A 20,987-nucleotide genomic window follows, 5' to 3' on the forward strand; every position below is an offset into this window, starting at 1 on the left:
CTTTCCTCTTCTCTCGCTATAACTCTCTGCCCCAGGTCCAACACCCCCTGACACCTTTTCTCGCCCTGTACATCTCCCCCCTCCCCACCTCTACTGCCATCACCACCTCCATCACCACCACTACCCCCCAAAACCCCAACCCCTCCACGGCCCGGCAGCTGCGTCCCTCCTCTTTGATGAGGGCTGATGGCGCTGTATGAGCGGTGGAATTGACAACATTTACAGGGGCGAATGAGAATGATCCATCTTCCTTAGCGGGCCTGTCACCCCACTGGCCAAACTTCATCATGGCCAATTACCACGGCAGACCCCTTCTTCTCTGCCGCTGCTGCTGCCTGGCCCCCATCTACATGGATACATGGACACATTAGACACCATTATAATAAGACAGAGAGCAGCCAAGAGAGGGAGGAGGGGTGTGTGTTGGGGTAGCGTGTATGATTGGGTGAAAAAAAACTACAGGTGTGATGTGCGAGGAGGGTGAGGAGGGGGGGTTAAGAGAGAAAAGAGGGTTTAAAAATGTGTCTGAAGACTAAAGAGAGAGAGAGAGAGAGAGAGAGAGAGAGATGTGTGTGTGTAGCGTACAGGGTAAGCTCTTATTTGGCAGGTCACAGTCCAGTGGTTGTGTTGTGTGTTGACGAGCACAGGGGTGTTTAAGAGGTCAGTGAGCACAAACACACGCCTACACTTACACATCCACACACACATACACACAGATGCAGAGGTATTAAAAGGGTCAGTGCGAAACTCTCACCTCATCACCTAAAGGAAATTCTGATTGCTGTCATTAGTGTACACACACACACACACACACACACACACACACACACACACACACAGGTCAGCTGTAACAAAAAGGAAACAGGGAGGGGAGCCATTTATTGCAGAAAAGTGAGAAACCTATTCTGCTCAGTTTGCGTGCAAAGGCAGACACAAAAATGCTTCGACTTGCAGCTTCAGGTAACTAAGTAGCAATCATAACTAAACGAGCCATATCCATTTTGTAAGTACATTGCATTCATTCACATTTCTGTCCAATGTAATTTACATCTTTCGGCACACACATACAATGGGAGCAACGTGGGTTTGATAAGAATGAGCTGGAGATCAAACCTCACAATTAATGATCAATCCACTCAACTCACCGAGCTACAGCCACCCATAAATGATGACATAATGGCTGGTTCATGTATGTATAATTAGTTGGCTACCTCTAGATGAATATGTGTCTAACCTTAAGTGTTGAGTACATGCACGAACAAATCTCCACCATCACCATTGTCACTGGCTGAACCGGTGGCTTTTTGCAGAGACTGAAGTGCGTTTGAATGACAATGTGATCGCTAAGCTTAGAGCAAAACTGTTTGAATGAGCAAAGTGTGCTCCTAATGCCTCCTCATAATTACATTTGTGCACAAATTGTAAACAAAATAAAACATAGCACTTTTTTGAACAGACCCTGCCCTTTTTGCTAAACACACAATTATGCAAACACTACAACAAATACAAAGTTACCAGAGCATACAACGCATTCACACACACACACACACACACACACGCCCAGAGTCAGCAGACAGGTCATTTGCCCATCATGAGCATAGCGGCCCTGAGAATCTACAGTAGTTAATCTATATATAGTTGGTCATCAGAGTCAATACCATCACTTTAAATCATCACACACACACTCTCACACACAAACACAGATCTGGTAGAGAGATGAGGATGGATGGGTCATGGCTGTGTGCTGGGGTCAGACACAGGTGACGGACAGTTTACATCCATCCATCTATCTGTCTGTATTTTGGGAGCATGAGAGAGGCTGATAGAATCTGCCTCTAAAACAATTATTCGTCTACATTATTGGGATTTTTTGACCCAAGAGTAGTTGAGGGCCAAGATAAAAAGAGGAGAGCCTTTGGTTTCTATTAGCATTTGGAGAAGATTAAACTTCCTTTTACATGTCTCTTTACGTGTCTCTTAGTTAACAACCATCCTTTTTTCAAGGTCACATATGATACTCCACTGTTGATCAAGAAAACATCATACTAGGAGAACAAATATTCATTCCAGGAAGTTAAATTTATTGTGATGTTTATTTCTTTTTGACATGTTTTAACTCAGACTTTAACCTCAATTTCTAAAAAGGTCCTCAAGCGAGTCTGCACTGAGAATAAAAACTGTAAAACTAGACAGCAACCAGATATTGCTTTGTCACTTCAGTCCTCTCTTCTCTATATGGTTTTAAACTTATGTAGTGTGTGTGTGTTAAGAGCATTGGGAGTCTGTGTGTATGTGTGCAGGGATGATCATAGTTCTTATTGTTGTTGGTATCTGGGGAGACAAGAGGCTTTGTGTTAGCCATGGTCTATGGGTTGCGTGTATGTATACATATATATGTGTGTGTGTGTGTATGTGAGGGTGAGAGAGATGAAGAGAAAGTGGAAGCTGATCTTGTGGTTATAGACTGTTGGACTTGGTTGTACAATAAATCCCTGTCTTTGTAAACAGATCAATAAACTCTCAGCTGTAGGTGCGCCTCTGTGTGTATGTGTGTCTTTGTATGTGTGTGTGTGTGTGTGTGTGTGTGTGTGTGTTTGTGTCTATACTAAAGCTTCTTTGCTCTCCTGCTGTGAGGAAGCATGTCTTAAATGTAGCAGGATATATCAAACAGATTGATCACAGCTGTAAGCAACATCCAGCACTACTGTATATTCATGTTATATCAGAAGATGTCCTGATTTGCTTTGTTGTTCTGTTGTTATTGAAGTTCTTTCTCTACTCCCTCTGCCTCTGCCCAGACGTCAGATTATTCGGCCATGGCCTCACTAGCAGGCGGACTGGATGAGATGAAGAACAGTTTGGCTAATCCTGGTACAGGGGCAGAGTTAGGAGCCAGTGTTTCCGGTCCACAGTCCTATTCACTCGTACCAGGTAAGAAAGACAACCAACAAAATTACTGCACTCCTGCTCTAAGACAGACTAAATGTAAAAACACCAACAAAAAAGGTGTACACAAACTCTCACACACATGCCTTTTTGCCCACACACTTGATTTGATACTCTGCATACACCACTATGTGTAATTGTACTCTAGTGTGCCTTTTTTTAATTATGGGAAAATGGTCTATAACATCAGTTTTATACCCACTGTGATTACATTTAATTGATGGTAAGAGACCATTAGTTTTTTCACTCTTACATGGCAGCACTCAAATTTTCATCATCTCAATATTTTCCCATAAAACCAGTTCATGAATAGATGTTGGGTGATAATATAAAATCGCGTTCTGCTTAATGGTCATGCACAAACAGTTAATGATAAAGATGAGGAGACAGTTAAAGGTGAGGACTGTTTTTTTTTCTCTAATTCATTGGGAAGCTCTGGCTGTATCAATCCATAATTCACAATCACAATAATTTCATAAATGCATAGCATTTTATACTAAATTTATAATCAGTCCATGTTGCTATATTCCAGAGACTTTGAGACTTTGAGAGACTGTGGAGGAAGCCACGTGGGTTCTAAGTGATTTAACCTGTTTAAAGAGCTCTGGATCTCAAGAGAGCCGAGGAGCCCAGAGGAAAGGAGGAATAGAAAGGTGGAAGCTTAGAGGAAAAGTGAGAGCCTCGTCTCTTTCTCTGTCTCCATTTAGGGGCACTGGGAGAGGCAGTGGTTAATTAAGAGTAGACCAGGGAGCACTTGGACAAGGCTTCGACGTTCCCATCTGTAATGAGGGGAATCATAGAGCTGGGAATTTGGGGATATCTGGGAATGGGCTCTTTGCCCCCACCCCCCCACCACCCCGAAAACCACTGAGGGATATTACCTGCTCACACCAAGAGACAGACAAGAGGCAGAGAGAGAGAGAGGAAAAAAGAGAGAGAGAGAGAGAGAGAGAGAGAGAAAATTTCCATTTCTGCTTATGCATGCAAACACACACATTCATATTCACACACACACTTTCTGAATATTATGCATGCATTTCCTTGCCTGTCTTTTCCCTCAGAATAGAGCTCCCTCTAGGGGATCAGACGTCCGCATGTTTGACGCAATGTTATTGCATCCTTGAAGTGTTGATACTCTGGACACACGCTGAAGAGCCACATTTACACACTCAATCTTCCTTTCCGAGGTCTTTCCAAATCTGTAGGGCATTTTCATTTTCCCCTGAACTTCACTCAGCGTACGCGAACCCACAAAGAGACACACTGTATACCCTTGGTCCCTCCAGGTTTGACATGTGTTGCTCTGATGGCTGTTTGATAGGGAAGAGCTAGATAGGGAGACAGTAAGGGAGAAAGGGAGGCAGAGGATGTGTGTTCATCTGTAGCTGCAAGTGAGCACGGAGGAGACTTGTACTTGTTCGTTGACCTCTACGGCAAAGCTGTGGAGAACAGATACATCAACACAACTGGCATAAATATGCACAAATACACTGCGTGCACACAGGAAAGCATGCACACACACACATACACATACACAGACACACACACACACAGACACCTCAGAGGATCTGGCCCTGTCTGCCCCCTCTAAGTTGGGCTGTAGAGAGTCCATCTCCCCTCTCTTCCACCCTCTCCTCCCTCTCCTCCTTGCCCTGTGCACTGACCCTGAGCGGATGAGTAGCCCGTCTGCACTAATGCCTCGCTGTCGCGTCAAACACCAAGAAAAACTTTACTACACTGAGACAGGAGAGAGGAGGCAAAGAGGGACAGAGGAGGCTGGAGTACAGAGGCGATCTGTGAGAGAGAAACACAAGTAGGGAGGGATGGAAGCAAATATTAAGTGAGGAGGACAGAAATATGAGAGGACAAGATGTTGGCGCCTCAGTTGATTTGTAACCGCACATGTTCTGTTTTTCTTTGCTTATTTCCCTTCCTCATGCCAACTCCACTTTTTCTTTTTTTTCCCAGGAAAGCTCAGTTGATACAACATTGCTGACTCTGACTAATATTAATATTTGAGAATTTTAAAAAAGCTGACAACAATGAATCAACCAAAACCAAACCAAATTTCAGTTTTGTACATTCAATACTCATCCATACATACATTCATCAGGACATTCATGGTCCTCAGATGATGAATCCTACTGGTGATCCCCTGACTTTAACCCTTGCACCACCATGAGGTCGACATTTGTGGTTCTGAATGAAATGTCTCTATAAATTTTGGAAGAATACTCCCCCTCACGTTGATTTAACTTTGCTGATCCCTTAACTTTTCATCCAGCACCACCATCTTGTCAAAAATGTCATATTTCTTATACTTATGACAAAAAACCTAAATACCTAAATAACTCATGACTGTTCCCATCACCCTAACTTGTACTTGGGGCTTAGCAATAGCAAACATTAGCGTGCTTACATGCCAAGCAACAATTTAGAACATCGAAAACATTATACTTGTTACACACACATTTACCTCTATGACATCTTGAAAGTGGCTGTTCCACATATTGAATATTTCATGATTGATACTTGACTGAATTTAGCTTTATCTGTACCTTTACTTAAATATAATTTTGACTGCAAGACTTTTACTTGTAATGCAGTATTTATACATTGTGGTATTACTTGTACCTCTTCTACCACTGCTGTCCTCCTCCTCCATTTAAACCTCCCCTCTCTCTATTTGTTGTCCTTGTTCTCTAAATTCACACCATTTCCCCTCCTGGTCTTTTATGCTCTCCTCTCAATTTCACTCTCCCCTCTCCTCCTCCTCCTCCTCCTCCTCCTCCTCTCCGTTAGTTAGTGGTGGTTAAGTGGAGGGGAAGTGAATGGGATTGATGGTGTTAGCATCTGAGCTGTTTATGATGATGATAAATGTGTGTGTGTGCGGGAGGTGGGGAGGAGGAGGGTGTCGGTGCGTGTGTGTGTGTGTGGTTGTGTGTGTGTGTATATGATGATGATGAATGGAGGGCTCCTTCTCCACGCACTCCCACTGTCTACTGCGTGCAAACATAGAGAAATGATTTGGGCCGACACACTGTCATGTAATCTAATGCAGTTATATATCCTATCCACCAAGTGACAGACAGAGGAGGAGGTGGGGGTGGGGGTGGTAACGAGAGAAGGGGGAGTCAGTAAATTAATAGATGCCAGCGGATGGAGAATAAGGAGAAGAGAAACAAAAGAAAGAGGGTTGTTCTGAATGTGCACTGGCATGCATTTTTCAATAAAGAGCCCGCATGACGTGTAGCATTTTCAATGAGTCACTGGTACGACGGCTGGCAGGAGGAAAGTAAAGTAACTGTCATTTTCATAGGGTAACAAGAAAACACAGATTTAAAGGGGCTATCTGTAAGTTTTGCTATTGCTACATAGCCAATATTAACAGTAACAGCTACTTCCTACTACAGTCTAGAGGAAATGTTGCAAGTTCAGCATTGACAGTGACTTAATCCTGTACTTTCCAAGAAACCACATTTGGTGACAGAAACTTAAAAACTTACAAATAGCTTCTTAAACCATAACATAAATAATGGCTGATAAGGCTCGGGTTATTCTATATTTCTGTTTTTGTCAATGACTCCCACGAAAAAACCAACACCAACAATGACTGACCAACAGAGTCCATCTCTCATCGACTCTTATGGTGTCATAAATCAGAAATCATAATTATGTTAAAACATTAATTCAATTGTTCTGGCCAGAGGCTACAAATACGTAACATGAAATGTGTGATTACAGGTCGAGACATAGCCAGCACCACTCTGCCAGGCTACCCTCCACATGTTCCTCCTACTGGACAGGGCAGCTACTCCACCCCTTCCCTCACTGGCATGGTACCTGGTGAGTATGTATGCTTGCGCACGCACACACACACACACACACACACACACACACACACACACACACACACATACTGAAGTTGCAGAGATGCATTACAGAGTGACAGTGGTAAAGACGGGTGAGGCTTGCACAGAGGGCACAGAGGGAGAGAGACATGATTATTCAATATACAGCAGTTCCAACAAAAATGCCACTGCACTCAGCTTCCCTTTACAGTAATTCATGCATCTCTCATCATCTTCTCAGCAGATGTGTAACTGTACTTACATTTGAATCCCCACGGGATGAATGTGTGGAGCGTTTCCCATGTGTGTGAGTGTCTTTAGGGGGTGTACTTAGCGTTGCCACTTCCTCTTTCTTGTCTGTCTACACTATGGCTGACAGTGCTCCCAGGGGGTGGCGTGTGTGTGCTTTTGTGTCTACATATGTGTGTGTGTGTGTGTCTGTGTTGTGTGATTCTGTGTGTGTGTATCATTAGAAACCAGCCACAGTAGCACAGCTGTCCCTCCTCAACATTAGTAATTTGTTTTTAATGAGAATCACCAGTGACCCACGACTAATTCATTCATTCCCTTCCACTCCGCCTTCTACGCCGCTTTTGTGTTTCAATCCTGGACCGCCATTCTTGTTCTCCCTCTCTCCGTCTCTCTCCCTCTCTTTCTCTCTCTCTCTCTCTCTCTCTCTCTCAGTCTTGCAGTGGTGGTCCTGGTCAGTACAAAGTATCTTGCAGAGAAATAAAGAGGGAAACACAAAAGCAACAGCAGCAGTGAAACAAAGTCAAAACAATGTTGTTTACAAGTTCTTGTCTCTGTGTATTCCCAATCATTCAGTTTGTGACACACACACTCGTGGGTTGACACACACACAGACACACTCTCAGTGGACGTGTAGGAACAGCACGTCTAAAGATGGGTAACCCTGTCGCCCTGTCCCCCTGTGCTCACCCTGTCCTGTCCTCAGGTTTGACAGCATATTTGTGTGTGTGTGTGTGTGTGTGTGTGTGTGTGTGTTTGCGTCAGTGTGTGTTTATGCGTGTGCTGGCATGCGATTGTTTGTGCGCATGTGTGTTTGTTTTTGACAGTGTGTGTGTTTGTGTGTGTGTGTGTGTGTGTGTGTGCACGACCTTGACACCAAGCTACACAAGGGAGACCCCTGAGCCTCCTCTGCCCCTCCACCCCCACCCCCACACCACCCCCCCCTCCCATCGTCTCCTAAACAACCTGACACGTTGCCGTCACTACGGTGATGACAAGGGGAGGATGTTCGCACCCAGGGATGCCATGGAGACCACATCCCGACCCCACCTGACAGCTAAACATACACACACACACACACTTGCACAAAGGGTAGTGCAGGAAAGAAAACTTGGGTTGTACAACCAAATACACACACACACACACACACACACACACACAAACAGTCTCGACATCTAAATTCTTCTCAGTGAATATTCGAAGCTGCCTGAATCCACGAGCTGACTAGAATGAGTGGAGGAGATAATCTCTCAACTTTGCTTCTCCGGCTTCACCATGTTTTATCTCAGCACTTCTCAGGCAAATTATTCTCCTTTTTGTCCGCTCTGTCTAATATCATACCTTCATTAAGCAAGCAACTCTCTTCTGCTGTTCCTCTTCTCTCTCTCTCTGTCTCTCTGTCTCTCTCTCTCTGCAGCAGGGGGGCTGACACTCAGAGGGGGTGTAGGAGAGCAGTGAGGCAGAACCGACAGAACGAGAGGGAGAGAGGAGGAATGGGTGGTGGGGGGGGGGGTTTAGAGGGAGGGGGCATCAGGGTCTGTGACTGTCAGCTATGGGAGAGGGATCCCCCCGGGAGGAGTGAAGGTTCAGGAGAAAAGAAAGAAAGAGCAGAGGAGTGGAGGAGGAAAAAAAAGAGAGCAAGTCAGTGGAGAGATGGAGAAAAAAAAGGAGAAGAAATGGGAAAGAATGTTGTTTTGATGTGAAGGGTGACGAGCGGGCTGTAGTCAGGCGGGCCGGAGGACGGGAGGGAGAAAAATAAAGCGTAAGGGGTGAAGGGAAGAGTGGGAGGGGGGGAGACAAGAGGAAGAGTGGACCCCAGACAGTAAGTAGTAAATGAGGGAGAAAAGCTACGCTATCATCCACTGTATGGCAGGACCACTACACAGTCTCACTGAGCTCTCCAGTTGAATCACTCTCAACTAGTCTGCAAACCATTCTGGAGAACAGAGAAGAAGCAGTAGTTGGTCATTAATTTTAAAAACAACACATCTACCACCACCATGGTTAAAGTTTGGTGTAGCCACAAGAGGTCCCTGTCTGAAAGGTTGCTCTAGGTATTTGAACAAACAACCAATGCTGTTGTTCCTTGGAGAACAGCCTAAGAAACCAGAGAGTGCTTTACCCCAAAAACCTAATCCCATGATTAGGTTTTTGTAGTGTTCCAGTTATGTTCTGGAGGGATAAGGTCTTGAGAGCATGCAGTTATAATTAAAGCTTTTAATAATGTGCAGCGATTAACATTTCACAGAAAAACATGCTCTTTGTCAAAGGCTTTAACTATAACTTTGGGCTCCATCCTGGTTTAGCTAGCCTGAATATGCTAGCTGGAGATCACTGTTTGCAATGTACACAAGTGCATCCTTAAGTAGATTTACGTGTTGGTTAGTTGGTGGAACAAAAATATGATAATTGTCACATTAAAAAGGTAAATTAATTCTGGTCTTTCTCTCTTTTAAACATTACCAGTGATAGAGGCGTTATAGGTTAACACAGAGGTAAATTCAGCAGAGTTAAAACAGCCAAACCACTAAACACATACGTAACTCATTCCTTGCAAAAATGAGTGATTTACTGGATGAAAATGAATCAAACACATGTGCACCACTGCTAACAATCAGACACCTGGATATTGTTGGAGTGATATATACAGGGATTTAAAATAACCTTGTTTCTTGTTTCATCGTATTCTTAATACAACTAAAACCAGGATAACTCAAAGCTCTTGCTCACCATCCCCAGCAATTTTTCAACTTGCATTCATCTGTGCAATGATATCTCCCCACAGCTAGCATAGCACCCTTGATATCTGAGGAGAACCCTTAAAAAAAAAAAAAAAAACAGGCATTATAATTGTCTCTATTATCTGTTGTTTTTGAACATGATCTATTTGTTTTTCTTCTTCTTTCAGGTGGAGACTTTTCCGGAAGTCCATATTCCCATCCTCAGTATTCCACATACAATGAATCGTGGAGATTTCCTAATCCCAGTTTATTAGGTAGGTGTCCCATATCTCTGCAGCCAGCTCTGAGCTTCCCAGAACTGGATCAATAATTGTATCAATGAATTTCATTTCATTCCACCTCACATCCCAGTCCCAGCCTCTCTAATACTCTCTTGTAATACGCTGTATCTTTCATGCTCCACTGTTCATTTTTTCATTACATTACATTACATTCTGTATTGTACTGTACAGTACAACACATCGTAGACATACTAATGGTTCTGTGCAGGGATTTTTTTTTTAAAGACGGGCAATTTGGGGTGTGAATGGATTTGAAAAAAAGGATGGCAGAGAGCTGGAGAGAGAGAGAAAGATGTTATATAGTTACTCTGGAGGAAGCTATGACTTCTTATGTCTAATTTTCCATGCACCAGTCTCATTTTGATCCTCACTGTGGTGGCCTGAGTTACTCATTGGCAGTGTTTTATAATTTATACAGTGCAGGAATGTGAAAACTATTTGTTTACATTGTAGAGCTAGATTGTAAATCTTAATACTAATGATTTTAGCGTGACTATATTTAACTGCTGTCATGCCAGTACATCAAATCTGAATTTGATATCATAACTTGGAGATCAGGTGGCTGCTCATTCAGTCCCAGTGACATGTTGGACAAAAATATTCAGCAGGCAACGTTAGTTTACAGCCTGTGAGCTAATTCACACTGAGTCACTGAGGTGATGTGGCATGACAAGAGTGACAACACTGTGTCCTATTAGTCACCCCCGGTGTGAGGTCTGAGAGCAGAATCAAAGATCAGAAATACCTAAAAGATCTTCAGTTGTGGATGGTTGAAAGTTTTTTGGTATGCTGTTTAAATTGCATTTAGGGAAAACTGCACTCATTTTATGGAACTCCTTAGCCTATTTAAAAAATGAAACTATATGCTTACCCATTTTTCCAGGATTTCTATCTAAAGTAGTAACCAATGGGCTTGAGGCTGAGAGCTACAGACAGGATAGGGTAATTGGAAAGTATTGAAAGGTGGACTTACACATTGTTTGTTTTTGTTTTGTTTTGTTTTGTTTTTTATGGGAGTCACAGACAATAAGACAAATATAGACTATCACTACCCTTATTCTTTAATGTCAGTGAATCAATAACACTACAACTGACTAACTCATGACTAACCTTAAGGCCAAACTAAAAAGTAACATCCCTACATTGTCTTCACACCTTTGCATCAGTGTCCTATCAGGACAAATTAACCCCGAGCCAGAAACAGTCAGTGTCAAAGTCATTGTCTAGGGAGCCATTTCAGGGGTCAGGTTTAAAGGTGAAGGGGTCAGGAGGGTGATGGTGTAAAAGGTCAGTAGGTGAGAGGGGTCGGTGCTGCACCAACCTATATTGTGCCCCCCAGCCTTTCCTTTCCTCTCCTCACTTCTCCTTTTCCCTCCTTCCCTCTGTCCCCTAGTGTTTCAGCAGGATTATGGGTCACTCCTGGGGACGGAAATCGGCTGCTCCTCCAGTCTCTTCACCAGCCAGGCAGGACAGATGCAAGGTAGGTGGAGAAAAAGAGAGAGAGAGAAAGTAAATGAAAGAGTAGAGACAAATTAAAAGTGTGTGGGATGATAGGGGTGTATGTAGAGAGGAAGGTGCAAAGATTAGGAGAGGTGGTGTTAGAGCAGAGAGGGAAAAACTGTAAGAGACTTTAGTATGATAACGGATGAGCGGACACATAATATGAGGACAAGATGCACATTAGGAGACAGTGAAAGGTTTAAGATTGATGGCAGGGGAACAGAGAGGCTGTGATACAAAGGAGAGGCGGGGAAGGATGAGAGAAGAGGTGACAAATGGAAGAAAAGGGAGTTAAATAAAGAGGCAAAAGGGGAGAGAGGGCGTCTGAAGTCTTGAGTGAGACTAAATAGTTTGTCAGGACGGCTTAATGCCTCACTTCCCCAAAGAGCCTCCTGAGATTACCTGGACTGTGGACAGACATAACCTGTCAACACACAGCTTGGCTGATTGATGGAAGTGACAGAGACAGGTGTGTGTGTGTGTGTGCCTGCATAGGCAGGTTTTTTTTTCTGTGTGTATTAAGGTGTGTGAGTGTGGATTGCTGTGTGTCTGTGGGGTTACAGTATTGAATTGACCTCTTCCCTGAGGAGAGAATAGACTCAAGGGATCAGTAGTAGTAGAGCTGTACTCAGTGTGTCAGCTTAGACTGTCACTTGGATCTTGTGCGAGTGTGTGTCTGTGTGTGTGTAAGAGAGAGAGGAGGGTGACACTGAAAGAGAAGAGTGTCAGGAAGTAGACTCATTTTATTGGTTTTACATGAAAGGGAGACTAATTTTTTCTGTCATTAGCTTCATCGGCTCATGTCATCTCATCCCGGCCTTTCACCACTCACATTTAAAGTAAAATATAATCTTGGCAGAAAATTGAAGCTGTTCATTCCACATTTACACCGCATTTCCCCAACCTCAAGTAGTTATAGGATAATTCTGATTCATTACAACTTGGGTCTTATTTTTGTCATTTTAAACATCATTCCTATCTGTAATAGAAATTGGACTCGCAGAGTTAATTGCTGAGATCTGTGAACGCATTGCTTCAGAAGCCCAGTTGGGAAAGAAACACGAGCAGAGCCACACAACAACCACTTAGTTCTCCTCAACTCTGTGGAACATTTTAGTGTCTTTCTGCTCATTGTTTTGGTGTTAGATTCACTTTCATCCACCCATTTTCCAGATGTAGCATGTAGCTGTTTTCGTCAAAAGACAATGATGATCACATTGTACACGACCTGCCCAGCCCAAATTTAAAGACATGGGTGGTTTAGACTTCAAATGACTGCTCAAGCATTTTTGTAACTGCTGGATTTGTAGGCAATAGGCAACTATGTACAAAGGCACGTAAACATTGTTTTGCAGTTTGTTGTGCTGCCAAGTGGCCAAATTTAACAAAATGCAGAGTTAAATAATCTGGTTAAACTGCTGGCTTTGTTGTTTGAATGTCACCAGAAACCAGACTCAGATTGTAATTAACTGGACTCATCCTCTAACTAGAGTCATTCTCATTCTGCACCATATTGCATTTTTGTTGAAGATAATGTATTCCAGTTAAAGAAAACTTGTGTCTGTGTTTCTGCATAGGGTCACCGTACTACTACAGTGCGACATCACGGGGGGCAGGCCCTGCAGCTACTGCAACAGCCTCCGCCTACGACCGCCACTGACCCCTCCTACTGAGAGAAGAGGAGGAGAGAGGAGAAGGAGATGAGGAAGGGAGGGAGGGAGGGATGGATAGCACCATCACCGCTCAGTACAAGCCTGCCAACGCACGAATTTTTGACGTCAGTGAAGTTTGAATTTTCTTTGAACAAACACACCACTGGGCTGCAACACAGACATCGTCACAGGCATGGCAGTAGCCCAACTGATACATATAGGACAGATCAGAAGATTTCGTAAGCAAGTAAATTTGGAACCTCCCATGATATGTCAAGGCCTGGTATCCCGATCTTGTTTTTAACCAATCATCTACAAATCCAAGAGGTCATTGGACTGTGTGTGCAGCAGTGGCTGAAACTATCTGTGTTGTGATCTTCTGGGTAAACTGTTGTGTTTTCAGGTTGGGAATATTTTTGACAAAATTATTTGAGCTGATTAGAGCAAAATCACTTTTTCAAACAGTCTTTTTATGACCTGACATCAATCAATCAATTTTCTATGCCATGCTACAGTGAAGTAAAGACAATCCAACTCTCATAACCTTGAATGACCAAAATCACCCTTATCATTTTCATTCTAGTCTCTTTGCTGTAGATTCAACACATTTCCCCTGGGATCACAATGCTTAATACATGGGATACCCTAAATTTTAATAGGAGTGTTTCGCTAATGTTTGCTAAGCCCTGCCCTCCTTCGTTACTGTTATTACGCCTGTCAAGTTTTCCATTTCCATTCCAAATGTAATTCCATCTTGGGTAACATTGGTTGAGTCTGCAAGAATGAAAACCTTCCCTAAATCCAGTAAGGAGCAAGACAGTAACATGTAACCACACAAACTATTGTAGTTGGTTAATGATGGGCTCTGTGACTTGGAAGCAATGGTTACCACTGTAGATAGTAAGCCTACATTACAGTATACAGTAAATAACCACAGAGTTTAACCTGTTGTTACATTTTCTGTTTTTGGATTTGAAAAAACTAGAAGGCAGCACCCTTCAACTCTTAGCATCACTCTGACTACAACCCCATGCAAATCGTTTCAACATGGAGAAATCCAAAGCTTGACAGGTCTACTGTGCCTAGTTCTGGTTGCCGAGGTACAATAATTAACGTCAAGGGTTGGGGTTTAGCAAACAGTCAGTTTCATTGGTCGTAGCCAGATTCTAATGTGCTTGCAGTTCCCCAACAGGGAAAACTGTATCCTCACATCCACACTTGCATTTGAAATGGTTTGAATGCCACTGACCAATGGACAGCCCTCTCAGTAAAGCACAGCATTAAATCTGAGCCCTCTACTGTAACAGGAACAGTGCTGAACATGTTCACATCAGACCAAAACCAAATCAACCAGGGAGAGTTATTGTACAGGAAGGTGCTATCCTACCTCCCCAGCCAAGATTTAGTCCTGATCAAGAGCTATTTATAATGGAGGAGACACAGAGTAATATATTCAGAATCTTTTCTGCGCTGCACTCCGTGATGAGAGTGAATGCCTGTAATGATTTATAATATGTGTCACGCTGTTGTGCTAGAATAGTGATGATGATGACGACGATGATGCAGTGAAATATGAAATCTTAAATACTTTCAATATGAGAAAATAAGTCTTTGTTTATAAATGTGATCCGATTGCGATTTTCTTGTTTATAGTTTGTTGCCTGGTATCAGTTGACACAGGTGCCATTTAATATGACGCCATTTTTATCTGCCTCCTGAATATTCGAAAGAACAGCCAGGAAGCGGTGGCACCCTCTCTTTCTCTTTCTCTCAATCTCTTTCTATTTCTCTCTTTAAACTCCCCAAAGATGGGCCCCCCCTAGTGGATCGGCTGACTAACTACAAAAGCACAAAGAGACTCAATCATCATTTAAAGGCGCCATTTTACTTTTTCTGACTTCCTTTTAAAACCATGAAGTACTTCTTCTTCTCCCCTTCTTGAGTGCTTGTCCTTGTGCTGTTAAACATCCTGAAATTGTTTCTATAAAAGCATTGCTTTCGTGAAAAACAAGTGAAACTGTTTTCTTTTTTTTACTTTTTTCTCTTTTTTTTTTGTTTGTTTGTCTCCTACATCAGTTCTGCGCTGTGACAATGCATGACACCAGGGTCGAGGCCTTACCCACTCAATGTACAGACAGAGTAGGACAGATTTGCCCTTCAGTGCTGATCTGAAACCAGTGTGTTATCCCTCCCAAATGTTTGAGGGCCCACAAAGATGTTGATCTTGTGAGAGGGCAATATCTTCCTAAACCTGTATGTAGATTCTTGTCTCACTTCTGTCCATACAAGATTTGTACAGTAATCAGTGAAAGAGAAGTCACAATGTCAATAGCAATTTCAATTATTCACTTGACTTTAGATTTTAGTGATGGAGCTTTCTTTATGATAAAAAGATTAAGAGGTGTGTGGTGTTGTTTTAGCCATCGTCTGCAAGTGTTTACATAATCTTTTATTTGACTGTTTGTTTGTTTGTTTTGGGTATGTGTGGCTGACCGTAGCGCTTCATTGCTACTGTGTAGTTTTACTAGCTAACAGATTGGAGACATCAAATCTGCAGCGTGAGACATAAAATATAGCTATATAAACATATACCTATGAACACTGAACAAAACTGTTAGTTTCTCAATCTTTGTTGTTTCTGGGTTTTGAAATAGTGATAGTATGGATCCTTTTACATTTGTAGACCTTAAAAGTTGTGCATACACAACTCTAAAGAAGATTCTTATAAAGGCTCACCCGCTGTGCTGCCAGCATGCACCGCAGCAGGAGCCCTTCCTTATTTCTGTCTTTCTCTCTTGATCTTTCTGAGGCATTATTGAACCTGAACCACACCAGCTGAAAACAAGGACAGTGCCTTTAGTTTTATATGTCAAACACCCCCTGACTGACCACGAGTCACTAAAACAAAATTCAGCGCCCCTCCCTGCAATTCCTTAAACAATACTCTGTCTGCCCATGCAACACAGGTTTATCTAAAGCCTTCCACGAATAACTAGCAGAGAATTATTTCAATACCAACATCAGACAATAGTTTTCATTATATATACCGTAACATTGCTACTGTGATAACAGGACCTAGCACAGATCTAGCACTGTATACCATGCATCACAGTCCTGCATGATATCTCCCATCACATGGACATTTCAATTACAGACCCTCTTGAAAAATATGTAACAGGAATAATGTCGGAAATGCAAACTCACAGTCAAGATAAGCCATGTCAAGCCAAATCAGAGATGGTGCAGGACTCCTTCCTTGCTATAAATGAGATTACAGTTTTGATGCTAACATTGCTGCAGTATAGTTTCCAGCCACCAGTGGCAGCACTGAGCACTCATACTAATTGTTATAGTCACCAGACAACGTATATGTATATTTGTTTTTATATCTCAGCAGCTGTTGGATGGATTACAATGAAAATTAGTAGACATTCAGGTCCCCCTTAGGATAAACTGTAATCACTTTAGTGATCCCCTGACTTTTCATCTGGTGCCATTGTCAGGTCAAAATTACAATTTGTTGAAAACAAATGGTGAACATGGTAAACATTAGCCTATAGCATGTTGCATTGCCACTGTGAGCATTTTAGTAAGTCAGTGGTAGTTTTTGGCTCACAGAGGAGATTTCCTACCATCTTACTAGTTTATATTCTCAGAATTCTTCCTGTATCAAAGTCTATGTGTGTTTCTGTGAATGAAATGTCCAAATTTGGCAATATATCCATACATGACTGTGATCTGTGGTACACAGTCCTGGATTGGGGCTACACAGGACCCACTAGCTTGACATGGAGTTAACTCTGAAAAAAGGCACAAACTGTACAAAAAGGCCAAGTAAGCAACAGACACATTACAAGTCTGTTCATTAATATTACTTTATTTTTTAATTAACCAGAGCGTCTTATAAATGAATTACACCCCTTTTTCACCAACGCAGACACACCAACACACATACATACACATGCGCGCGCACACACACACACACACACACACACACACGCCTGTAAACATGACAAAGTATTGATTGAAAGTCATTCTCCTTGAGGAGGTGAATCCGGTCGTGCCTCCCGTGTCTGCTCACAAGAAGCTGTAATACCAAACAGGCCAAACTCAACGCCCAATCTCCAATGTACCCACAAATCCAGAGACACATTAACAGGATTATTTGTTAACTATGCATCTCATAGTGACACAGCTTGCCTTGCCATTGCTTTGACCTAACTGGTTCGCATGGGTAGAAAATGGGCTCTCATTGGCCCGCAGTCATTTCGATTGGCAGCCGTGACATTGACTGCAGCGGTGAGGGGGAACTGTCATTGTGGGTGGTACTGTAGGAAGCACGACAGGCAGAGGCCACACACACACACACACATAAATATACGTACAGACACACACACTCTCTCCCTCCCTTTGTCCTTTGCAGAGTGGTGATCGCCCCTCCTCTCATGCCCCTGTGTTCCCCAGGGGAGGCCAAACCTGCTGTGCCATCAGAAGCTCATCCCAGCTTTTTTTCTCCCTCTCCCTCAGCCCTAATCTCATCATATCTCATGCAATCGCCCCCCCCCACGCACACACACCCTCACCCCACCCTCCCCTCCTCTCTTCCCCTCCTGTAGCACTGCCACACCTCCAGGATTAGGAATATTAAAACTATTCTGTTGATTTCAGGCCTGTGACCTTCCTCAAAAAGTCCTCCCTCTTTCTTCAGACAGCCCTATTAATCCTTTTTTCCTTTTACTTTTCTCTCTGACTATTCAGACGTGATGCTCACTGTCCTGTCAGAAATTCTTGCATAGGAATGAAGCAGGGTGTTTTGTGCCAAAGCGAGGTCATTTCAATGGCAATATTGCTGCCTGTATCTTTATTTGGCCAAGAATATTCCATGAGATCACATCTCATATTCATTTTTTTTTAGCTAAAGAGCATTTAAAACATAAAGAAACACCAGTTTTAGATCAAACAAAGACATTTTCTTTCCAGCACTGCCACTGTTTACTGTCCATGAAAATATAATTGCATCCTGATTTTTTATCCCAGCTCCAAGTCAAATAGGAAACTGAAATAAATGCAAATTAGTTTTTTTCTTTCTTATGATTTTTTACCGAGTATGCACCGCCTGACTGTATCTCAATACGAATCCATGAAGATGGCTATAGCCTTCATAAAACCTGAGGGGATTTCAGCATCACATCTTGACAGCAATTAGTGGCACAATCTGTTTCATGCTTGCTGATATAACTAGGCTCTGGACAGATCTCATACTGAAGTGTTACAATGTTCTGTACATCTTAATATTATTCAACTGTGGAAGAGGAGAAACACACACGACTCAGCCTACAAAAATCGACTGTGCTTTTTAAGCAGATGTTTCAATCAAAAAAAAAAGAAAAGAAAAAAGATAACATGATTTTTCACCTTACTGTGGCCTTTCGTGTAACAATCTGGAGTTTTTTTGTGTCCATGGCTTCCTATCTGGGGTGTTAAAGAGATATTTATATCTGTGACGTTTTGGTAAAAAAGAAAAAAAAATATGAACAAACAAATGACAGAAAGAAATACATCAGAATGCAAAGACAGATGAAATTAGGTTTAAATGATTCATCTCGCTCTTTTCTCCAAAATCAAATGCGACAAAAAGAAAAAAAAAACATATCTGTAACATTCACCAAAGCCTGTGATGCCTGTTTTAAATGATAGATTCTTGTACAAAAAAACATATAAAATAGCAGAAAAGACTTACAGATACAAACACAAAATGAAGATAAGAAATGCCTTCAAATATTCTGGAGGGGAGGATTTAAAAAAAGTAAAAGAAATGCTTCTTTAAGAAAATGTGTATGTTTTTTATTCAATTTTCTAGTAGTTGCAAACAAAAACTTGGTGTTTTTTCTCTTCGTGTGTTGTGTGTTGTCTTAATATTTGAATGTATTTTACTGCAGTGCGAATTTGCCAAAGATATCATATCACTTGATTTCTCTCTCTTTTTTTTTTTGGTTGTTTTGTTTTGTTTAGTTTTTTGTTCCTGAATTGCGACCAATTTTGAATTAAACAGTGAATTTGATATTATGCTTATTTTTTATATTTCTGTTGTTAATAATGTTATTTTATTTCCTGGGTTTGAGTTTACTGTGAAATATTATTATTGCAGTTTGCTTGATGCATCTCTTCATACTCAGTCTGTGTACCTGTCCATCCGTCCACCTGAGTGACTGTTGTTGGTGAATTATTCCATTTATGTACCTGTAATGTGAAGCTAAGAAGTAATTATTTGTAAATATTTGCCATAATTTTATTGGTCCTTCAGAATAAAAAATAATTTTTTGGAAGTTAAAGGTTCTGTGTCAGTGTTTAGCTGCAAATATATTTTTAATAGATGTCAATATGCCTACAAACAGTAGACACCCATAATTATTGTCGGTGTAAATATCACATTCCTCGACATCCAACCTCAGTCTGGACAGTCAGAGACTTCCAGAGCTGGAGGTTGTTTGTGTCTCAGTGTGACCCCCATAGCTGTGCTTCCATCTTGGGACACAAATCTCATCTTGGGGGCGTCTGTCTGGAGGCGAGGGGAGGGACACAGTTAGACCTCCTCCCTCGCCTCACCCCACCAATACGAGTGAATGGACTGTCCCAGTGCTGCAGTCTTGGCTGCTGGCCGAGTCCAGGAGGGGGCAGAGGTGTGTGTGTGTGTGTGTGTGTGTTTGTGCATGGAGGGAAAGAGGAGGAGGAGTATGGGGAGAGGGGTGATAATAATAATATAGGACACAAGTCACGACATGGCGACAACATGCCACACACACAGAAAACAGCACATACCCAGCTTGAGACACAGGCCGGGCTGTCCGTAGCTTGGGTGCCTGCCCAGGACACCAGAACGGCACAGTGCACTTTTGTGTGTGCACACGTGTGTGTGCGTCTAGACTCATTTTGCTTCCTTGCCAACAAAAAGCAACCTTATAGGGCTGTGTAAGAACGCATCAAATGATAAAAGATAAACACTTCAGTAAGAGTCAACTATTACTGTTTTAGTCCAGCTATCAGGGCTGGATTAAACTGGGGGGTGGGGGCTTTGAGCTGCGGGCCCTTTCACATCCAAAACCCTTTTTCCCTTTCCCCCAAAAAAAGGAAGCTATTTTATATAAAGGGGCATTGCAATGATTTTACATGTCAGGTTCGATTTACTGGACACAAGGAGTACTCATCCTGTGAAATTAGCTTTAAAATAACTTCTATAGCTCTGATAGGAAAAAAGTAAGGGGCATGAAGGTTGAAAAACATAGGTGTTTATCAAAATGATATGGACTTGAACCTGTGGGAATTGTAGGATTCAGTGTTTTTCGAGCTTGACTCATACAAAGGACCAAAAGACAGGATCGCTCTGACCCTTCTATTTTGTTTTTGACCATTTGTTTTTAATCCATCTCTTACAATATCAACTACAATATTAAAGGTATTAAAGCTTTATTTTTGACGCAGGGCCACTCTGCGATTCAAGCCCCAAGACAAAGGCAAAAAAGCAGGAGCCACCTCAAGGCTAATACCATTTCAAATTTCATTGGTGCACATTACCAGACAACTTTGGAATTAATGACGTAAACAATACAAGGAACTCGGGGACACAGGCATGATACAGGTATGATACGACGGCATGGAGTTGGATTTTGGCTGTATACAGGTCAACAACAAATAAAAAAGGAAAAATAAAAAAAGAGGAAAAAAAACCTAAATTATACAGGCACTGTTCAGATATAAATATATTATGTC

The 20,987-nt window shown here is 42.1% G+C and overlaps 1 protein-coding gene across 2 annotated transcripts in view; it reads left to right on the top strand.

Annotated features, from left to right (window-relative positions):
• pax5 (paired box 5) overlaps nucleotides 1-19,546 on the top strand; it is a 58,609-nt gene extending 39,063 nt beyond the window's left edge. For both annotated transcript variants that reach the window (XM_018695796.2, XM_018695797.2), the window contains exons 7-11: nucleotides 2,799-2,931; nucleotides 6,691-6,792; nucleotides 9,955-10,041; nucleotides 11,462-11,548; nucleotides 13,146-19,546. In XM_018695796.2, the coding sequence (XP_018551312.1) occupies nucleotides 2,799-2,931; nucleotides 6,691-6,792; nucleotides 9,955-10,041; nucleotides 11,462-11,548; nucleotides 13,146-13,228 (492 nt within the window). In that variant the 3' untranslated portion in view covers nucleotides 13,229-19,546. The remainder of the gene's footprint in view (nucleotides 1-2,798; nucleotides 2,932-6,690; nucleotides 6,793-9,954; nucleotides 10,042-11,461; nucleotides 11,549-13,145) is intronic.
• The last annotated feature ends 1,441 nt before the right edge of the window (nucleotides 19,547-20,987 follow it).

Source organism: Lates calcarifer, linkage group LG5 (genome assembly GCF_001640805.2).
Source record: "Lates calcarifer isolate ASB-BC8 linkage group LG5, TLL_Latcal_v3, whole genome shotgun sequence".
Classification (NCBI taxonomy): Eukaryota; Metazoa; Chordata; class Actinopteri; family Centropomidae; genus Lates; species Lates calcarifer.